Source organism: Eurytemora carolleeae, unplaced genomic scaffold (assembly GCF_000591075.1).
Source record: "Eurytemora carolleeae unplaced genomic scaffold, Eaff_2.0 scaffold272, whole genome shotgun sequence".
Taxonomy (NCBI): Eukaryota; Metazoa; Arthropoda; class Copepoda; order Calanoida; family Temoridae; genus Eurytemora; species Eurytemora carolleeae.
In genome coordinates this window covers 177,004-186,439 of record NW_019396689.1, presented here as the reverse complement: position 1 = coordinate 186,439, position 9,436 = coordinate 177,004, and the positions used below count along the sequence as shown (strand labels likewise).

The window sequence follows — 9,436 nt, the reverse complement described above, 5'->3', positions numbered from 1 at the left end:
TACAGGATTTAAGTGAGGGAGAGAATTCAAATATGCCAAAAAAAATTGTAGGTAAAATTTTCCAACCTATAAACAGTGTATTCAAGAAAAGCTAAAATTGTGCAAATTCCAATTGAAGACGTCTGTCTAAAAAGCTATGCTTATCCCATTTAAAGGCTTCTATTTAAAAAGCTATGAAAATTTCTTTGAAAAGTTTTGGTGGAATGCTTCCATTTATTTTAGGCTTTTAAAAGAGCTATAAAATGTTAAAATCTTAATACTGTAAGTAGGTCTAAATATAGATAACGAGTCTGGTATATGTAAACGGCATTTAGGCAGTATAGCTGAGCCCTGTGGACTCAGGCAGTCGATAAAAATGCCCAGCTTTTGGCTTAATGTGGTGTGTGCTATGTTTAAAAAATAAAAAACCCAAACAAAAACTGGTTGAGCTATGTCCAAAACATTATGAATAAATTGTGCAAGCGTAATTTGGTCGTCATCAATTATTTGAGAAAACTTCTCCAGACGTGTAATTAATTAAATCTTAATCAAGATGTATTTCAAAAATGTACCTAAATATCAGATATAGAAGTTAAAAGGAGATAAAGCTAGTTTTGATAATTATCAAATAATAAAATCTTATTCACCATGGTACTATTTAAAAATTGGACATTTTTACAATCTAAAAAAAACATTTCCGATCAATAAGAGGTTTGACATTTTGGCTCGGTTGAATTTCACCGTATTATGGAATTTTATTTGAGCCAGGAAAAAGAAACTCTTTTAAATCAAATCTAAAAAATGCTCAGTTATTCTTGACGAATGGCAAGATCTTAGAAATGTCCTTGCTGTTAGTGTAGAGTACCACAAAGAAACAAAAACTTTATGCCTGAGATGAGATTTTAAAAGCTTAAACCCGACTAAAACCCGGTCTTTGCACCTGCTTTGAAAGCTCAAGTCAAGATGTATATGATATATTTGAGTCAATTATCATTTTAACTATCATTATATCAACATTCTTTATCATTTTGGGTATTTATAAACCCTTATTATAAACTATTAAACTTTAATGTGAATGCAATGATAATTTTTTCTTTTACTTTTTACAATGACTGTAGTAAACACCTGCTCCATAACAATTTCTCAAGATGTATCTATCCAGGTTCAATCCGTCTGCTACCAGAGCCAAACAGGACACAATCCACATGGCTATAATCCCGTGACTAATTAATGCCATTACAGGGACAGGTTCACTTGGATCTAATTGTTCAAGGTGTATGTTCGACCCCACCTTGAGTATGCAGTGCAAGCATGGTCCCCATGGACACAAGAAGATATTAATCTACTGTAGAATGTGCAGGGCAGAGCTCTAAGAATGATGTCAGGTCTTGCAGGTGAAACTTATGACCTGATAAGATTGATTGAGGTTGGTTTGACAGTTTGACCTCTCTAGAGGCCAGACGACTTTGTGGTGATTTGATACAGACCTGAAAATTCTACATGGATATGATAATGCTGATGAATTTTCATGGTTCAACATGTGATACAGCGAATAGGCTGACAAGACAATCCAATTGTAGTTTTAATTCAAATGTGAAGCAATCCAATTCTAACATAAGAAAAAAACTCTTTTTCTGTGAGAGTGATAAACCCATGGAACAGTTTTGCCAGACTATGTTGAAGAGTCTAAAACCTTCAACATTTTCAACCAGTTACAATGATCATGTGAAAAATGTTGAGCATATATAGTAAAAAATATCCATTTTAAGAATCACTTTTTATTACCAAAAATGGTATCTAAGTGAAACCGGAACAATATAACAATATAAAAGGGCACGATCTCGTTAGCTATCGATGTCAATACAGACGCTTGCAATCAATTGATCAATGTCTCAACCAGGACACGATCCACAAGGCTACAATTCCGTGACTAATCAACATCACTATACTAGGCACAATCTTGTTAGCTATCAATGTCAATACAGACACTAGCAATTAATAGATCAATACCAATACTCAAGGAACAATCTCCACTTGTGTGTTTCAACGAGAATTATATTACTACTTATACCGTAATCAAAGCAGAGTCTCAATCAACTGAAGTTTATTTTGTAGATCATATGAGAAATGGGTCATTAACAGAGAAATTACAAGCTTTGCGCTGTTATATCTTTAACGCGGTTAACAATCACAATATGGGTATGACAGAGTTATATATTATCTACATACATGGAATGGGTTTATCGCATTACAGGATTTGCATAATTAATAAATGAACAAGGTACAATGTAAATTACACACCTCTAGTTGATATTAATCTATCAAAAATGTTGCATAGATTTCAAAAATGTCACCCTGTATAACAATTAGAACCAACCTTAATATTTGTGAGCAGCTTACAGCCATTTTTATCAAGTGTCATGCTCAGGTCATTGTCTGAAAATTCTTACATTTTATCACATCAAATCAAATATTTTTTGTTTCCACAGAAACATAACATTAAATATGATAAATCAATATTGCAAGGGGAAGATTGATAGATGAATTTTGTTTCATCCAAATTTTTTCTTTTGGGATTTGAAATTAATCAAGCAATGATACCCGTTAATTTTGTTGCTAACTATTTTCTTAATAACAATTGTCTTAGATCCATGATTTACTATTTTCAAATATTTTCTCAGTCATATTAATATACATTTTCTTAAAATGTCTCCTTGAAATGGATGGAGAGGGGCTTTAGAGATTAGTCGTTAAGTCCTTAATCATGTCCATATCTTAGATCAAGTGTCTTCAAAGTTTAAACTGCTGTGGTTCCCCCCCCCCCCTCACCAGAACAATACCAAAAAATATGTACTACCCCAGACTCAGAAATTCTATCTACAGGGCTACTCACAAAGCATAAGACTGTAAAGATGACCCAAAACTATAAAAAATGAAGAACTAATAAAGCTTGATTTTTTGTTTCTGCATTCAATTATGTATTTTAATGGAAACCTTAATGATAAAGCTCAGAAAAGAGCCATTTTTGGCCTCCAAGGATCCCTGAATGCAAGTTAACGGTCTTAAAAAATTCCAAACAATCGTCTCTGAAGTCTAATCCTTTGTAGGTAACCATGTATTATCAGCTAAATTCTAAGATAACTCGAGGTAATCTCCTAAAATGGGTCTGTCCTAGAGAACACTTCTTGGACCCTTCCTGTATACTAGGAAATTACCAATTTATTTTATCCGTACATCATCAAAAAATCAAATCTTAGAAATAACAACTGTCAGTCTAACAATCAACAAAACACAACTTCAATTCTATATACCCCGCCAACCACATAGTAAACAGACCTTAAATTTATTTATGTTCTCTTAGGTCTGAAATAGGTTGATCTAGGTTGGATGACCTAAAATGTCCTTAAATGCCCTTAGGCAACCTTAATCTTAGGTCATTTTTGATGGAGGTAGGTCTGAGGACCCAAACTGACCTTAGGCGACCTTAGTCTAAGGTTATTTTTGGTTAGGTTAGGTTATTTTAAGTTGCACCATTTCTAGGCCTATTATGGGTTATGTGAGGTGAGGTGCTAAATTTTAGAAACTGATACTTGGTAGTTTCATAAAGAACAATTTTTGGAACCCCCCCCCCCATCAATTTTGTACATGGATCTCATATGTACTTCTACCGCTCAAGTCATATACTGTATATTTAAATGATAAGTATGAAATAACAAGTTTACTTTTTGATTGATTATCTTTTTATTTCTTCATGCCTTATTACTGGCATCTTGGATCAAATAGCATGTTTACAGACATAACAGGCCGGAGTAACAGAAATTTAGTACAATTGGCTCAAAATAACATTAAACACAACACAAAGCAGAAAGGCAGGGTTGCCATTATAAAATTTTAGACCACAGCCAAAATATTTTCATTACAGCTTTCATAAAAGCTTAAAATACACCTATTTCAGTGTTGTTACACCCCTACAAAATTGACTGTTTGATCTATCTATTGTATTTTATAGAAACAGCTCAATTTCTAAAGTCATTTCATCATAAATTAAAGAATTATTTCTTATAAATGGTTTACCAATCCAATAAAAAGTTAAAATTTACATTTTTTAAAATTTTTTTAAGAAGTAGGCTGACTATATTTACATGGCAAAACTCTAGATTTACGATTGTCACAATTAAATCATTGAATAACAATTCATTTTACAAGCTCTTAAAATCCTAATTTTGGATGTAATTCAAATCTTTTCCTTAAAAAGATTTATATGAATGTCTACCATTCTTCACGACAGTAGACATTTGAATTTAAACTTCTGTGGAAAATACAATTAGAAAAATTAAATCTCATACATTTCCCAAACTACAACATTGAGTAATACTTGATTGATTGGGGAAAATTTCTGAAATTTTGGTTCACAGCCACTTTTCTGTCCTAGAAAACCTAGATTTTTTTCACATCACAGTATATAAGGATTTTTTTAAAGCCATATTCAAGGAAAGTGGCTGTGGTCACAGCCACTTTGCAAACCTGCAGAAAAGTTAAAATTACTTTATCTTTTACCAACATGGATCAATTAGCATGCCTATCAGGCTAGCGTAAGCGTATACTTAGGCAAACTTAAACTAAACTATAACCGAACTTATCTCTGACTATAACTTTACTGACGACTGCGGAGTGCGGACTGACGTCTACGGTCTGTACTCTGTACTGAGTCTGTCTGACGAATTGGTATGGTTTGGCTTTAGATGGGGTTATTATGTATATTCCGTACAATTCCGAACTATCTGCCTATCTATTTTTCGAGGGAAGGAAGGCAAGTCACCCCGTTCAATCCATATTTTCATCATTTTCTCGTCCGCCTTATCATTATTATTCTTCCAAAACTATTAAAACGTTTTTTGAAAATCTGTCCACAGTAAGCAAAAATAAATATAGAATTTTTACAAACAAATTTTAAATTTGTGAAATAATGATTGCTCCGTAATGTTTAAGCATATATCTATCATGTGGAAAGAATCGACGGAGTGATTGGACAAGAAAATTAGTAGAACGTGGCTCGGAAGAGAAATTGCTGTAATTGGCAGGCGGCATGTTTAGAAGATACAGGGAGAAGGTGTGAGAAGAAGAAGATACAGCCCTGGAAACCAGAAGTCTTCTATAAATTAGGACGTCATAAGGTGTCAATAATTCCGGAATTCCGTAACGATCCGTAATTCCGGAACAATGTTCCGGAAATTTCCGTTTTACGGAAAAAAAAATCTTTCCGGAAATCGTTCCGGAATTCCGGTTTTCCGGAACCTTTACCATAATGGAAATGGAAAAAATTTCCGGATCATTTCCGTACGTAAACTGTAACCCGGAATTCCGGTGGAAACCCTATCTGAAACCCTCCCCCTCCATAGAAACCAGCGAAGTCGCACGACCAGTCCCATTAGGTTGAGATAGGTCAGGTTAGGTTGGGTTACATCAGATTACCAAATTGGTCACAATATGACCAGTCCCCTTAGGTCAAGTTAGGTCAGGTTTGGTCGGGTTACATCACATAACCAAAATGGTTGGAACATGCAGTCCCCCTAGGTTGTGTTTGGTAAGGCTAGGTCGGGAATTAGGTCAAATAACCTAACTGGTCTGATACTGGTCTTAACCTGACCAATCCACTTACGTCAGATTTGTTAGAGATTGGTTGAGTTATGTCAGGAGAACTAACTGGTAGGAACATGACCAGTCCTTCTAGGTCATGTTTGGTCAGGTTAGGTCGGATTAGGTCGAGTTACCCAACTGCAGGTCTCATAACCTGACCAATCTACTTAGGTTGGATTTGGTCAAGATTTGTTGAGTTATGTCAGGAGACCTAACTGGTCGGAACATGACCAGTCACCCTATGTCGTGTTTGGTCAGGTTAGGTCAGGTTAGGTTGAGTTACCTAACTGGTCTCATACTGGTCTTAACCTGACCAATCAACTTAAGTCGGATTTAGTTGTGATTGGTTGAGTTATGTCAGGAGACCTAACTGGTTGGAACATGACCAGTCCCCCTAGCTGTTGTGTTTGGTCAGGTTAGGTTGGGTTAGGTTGAGTTACCTATAAACTGGTCTCATGCTAGTCTGGATGTCTCCACCTGAAATTTAAATAAAAGCCACTTTTATAGGCCTTAGGTGCAGGCTAGAATTTTCAAATATTATATTTTTTTCATGGTTTACGTGACGTAAACTGGAAAATTTCCGGTTTCCATTTATACCGGAATTATCCCGGAATTCCGGTTTACGCAACAAATTTCCGGATCATTCCATTTCCAAAAAGGAAATTTTTTTCCGGAAAAATGGAAACCCTAGTTTCAGATGAAACAGGGATAAGGTTTAGACAATACAGGGAGAAGGTTTGAGTAGATACAGGGAGAAGGTTTAGAAGATACAGAGAGAAGGTTTTGAATTGATAAAGGAAGAAGGTTTGCGAAGATACAGGGGTAAGGTTTAAAAGATACAAAGAGAAGGTTTAGAAGATACAGCTGGAGAAGGTTAGAAGATACAGGGAGAAGGTTATAGAAGATACAAGAAGTAGGTAAATAGAAGATACAAGAAGTAGGTAAATAGAAAATACAGGGAGAAGGTGAGAAGATACAGGGATTGAAGGTTAAGTTACAGGGAGAAGGTTAGAAGATACAGGGAGAACCGGTTAGAAGATACAAGGAGAAGGTTTAGAAGATACAAGAAGAAGGTAAATAGAAAATTCAGGGAGAAGGTGAGAAATACAGAGATCGAAGGTTAAGATACACAGGGAGAAGGTTTAGTAGATACAGGAGAAGGTTTAGAATATATAGAGAGTAGGCTTAGAAGATACAGGACAAGGTTTAAATGATACTGAGAGAAGGTTTAGAAGATCCAAGAGATGGTTTAAAAGATACACAGAGTAATTTAAGAAAAATAGGTGGAAATCTTAGGGTTTGAATATATAGTTGAAAACACAGGGTTTAAAATATTACATGGAGACATAGAGAGTCTTGAAATATAGGTGGATGAGGGTTTAAACATATAGGTGGAAATATCGACCAGGGTTTGAATATAAAAGTGGAATTATCAGGGTTTAAATACAAATGTGGAAATATAAGGGAACTGAATATAAAGGTGGAAATATCAGAGTTTCATTATTTAGAGTAGGACATATTAGTCTTAATATAAAAGTGGAAATATCAGGGTTTAAATGTATAGACATGGATTGGATACAAATTTATATGAAACCATATGATAAAATTGTAAGATGAAACCATAGGATACAATTCTAAGATGACACCATTGGATATAATTCTAAGATAAAACCATCGGGATACAATTCTGAAGTGAAAACATGGGATACCATTCTGAGATGTAAACATGGGAAACAATTATAAGATGAAACCATGGGATAAAAATGTAAGATGAATTCATGGGATACAATTTGAAGACGAAACCATGGGATACAAATCTAAGATGAAACCATGGGATACAATTCCAACATGAAACCATGGGGATACAATTCTGAGATTAAACCATGGGATACAAATCTAAGATGAAACATGCATGGGAAACAATTCCAATATGAAGCCAAGCCATGAAGATACAACTTCTGACTTTAAATCTGTGATGAAACCATGGGATACAATTCTAATATTAAGCCATAAAGATACTACTACAAATCTATGATGAAACCAAGGGATACAATTTTAAGATTTAACCATGGGATGAAATTCTAAGATGCAACTTTGGATACAATTCTAAGAAAAAGACACAAAATACAATTCTAGAATTCTGATTGTTTGTCTGCTGATGAACTCAACCCATGATAATGTTTAATATATATTAAACGACGTATGTCCAGGAGAACTTAAACATGGCCAAAGGTGCCTTACGGACTAAAGACAGCGCCCTCTCTCAATATTTGCAAGAAAAAAATTAAATTTCATGAAATATTGTATTGATTATATATCGATAGGTTCGACCAAATCTTCTTTAACTTTAGCATCATGATTTGGGGCACAGATCCGGGTCCAAATTGATCAGAGTCCAAATATTTATTTCAAGTGCAGGAAAGAATTCAATAGTAACTGATAAATAATATTTCCTATATGCTAAACATCATATTTAATATATTCAGAACCTCGTAAAATAGATATTACAAGAGTGATATAGTTTTAGTAAATCAAGTTTTATACCCTTTTGTGGAAAAATGGTGAAATTATATTTTACCAAAATTTAAAGTTTATATTGTTTGGAAAATTTTGTATTCCCCAATTCAGACTGATTATATATAAGCTCTTCATTAAATAAGGTGACTATATAACTATGTTTATAATCTTGCTCTGATTTAATCTTAATTTTATAAGTACTATATTTTGAACCACATTGTGATTTTGGACTTATATAAATAAAAATTTGGAATACCATTTTGACTTAGAAAATAAATTCATATTTATATTTATCTTTCCTTCTTTTTAAAACTTAGAAAATAAGGTATCTCAAGGTGAAAATTTTACAAGTGTCTGGGACTTTAAAATTTAAGAAAATAAACTCAAGCTAGATTTTCCTAAGTGTCTGGAACTTGGAAAATTTGGGAAAATTAATTTCCAAATTGAAGTTTACTAAGAGTAATAAGATCCGTAATACAAAATATATTCCTAACGAAGGTTATATAAGTGTCATAACATTTTATTGAAGTCTCTAATTATTGAACTACAAAAGGCCTGATCGTATATCTTAAGTTAAACCATGAATCAGATTGTCTAAATATTATTAACTGAATCAAGGTCTTCAATTTTATCTCATTATCCAAGATTCAACGAACAAGTCCCACGTGGCAACTTCCATCTTAAAAAGGGGACGTTGAATATATATACATTACAGAACTAAAAGGACAAGTATTTGGTAATTCTCTTTTTTTTAAGTTTATCTATAATCTAAGATTCCAATATCCATTCTCAGAAGTCTAGCCTAAATCAGGGGCGGATACAGGATTTAAGTGAGGGGGGGGGCAAGATTTTTTAGGAACAAATAATGAATAATTAGGAACAACAAATTTTGCCGCAGGCGAAATTTTTTTTTGACTTAAAAGACTCAAAAAGAGTCAAAATTAATGACTAAAGACTAAAAAACTAGATTTTTAACTTTAAGGAACAAAATTAACGGATTAGAACAGAAATTTAGGAACAATTAAAAGATTGTTTAGGAATTAGGAACAAAATTAAAGGATTTGGACAGGGATTTAGGAACAATAAAAAGATTGTTCAGGAATTAGGAACAAAAATAATGGATTAGGACAGGGATTTAGGAACAATAAAAAGATTGTTCAGGAATTAGGAACAAAAATATTGGATTAGGACAGGGATTTAAGTTGGGTCGGACACAGTATTAGGAACAGGAACAATAATAGGAACATTAGCAATTTAAAAACAAAAAGAAATTACTAGTTATACTTAAATGCATCAAAATTAG

The 9,436-nt window shown here is 33.6% G+C and overlaps 1 protein-coding gene across 2 annotated transcripts in view; it reads right to left on the bottom strand.

Moving 5' to 3' along the window:
- The window catches only part of LOC111707414 (uncharacterized), a 24,112-nt gene extending 21,677 nt beyond the window's left edge, over positions 1–2,435 (bottom strand). For both annotated transcript variants that reach the window (XR_002766426.1, XM_023480518.1), the window contains exon 1: positions 2,357–2,435. Coding sequence is in view for 1 of the 2 variants with exons in the window: in XM_023480518.1 (XP_023336286.1) it covers positions 2,357–2,385 (29 nt within the window). In the remaining variant the exon portion in view is untranslated. The remainder of the gene's footprint in view (positions 1–2,356) is intronic.
- Positions 2,436–9,436: the final 7,001 nt, after the last annotated feature.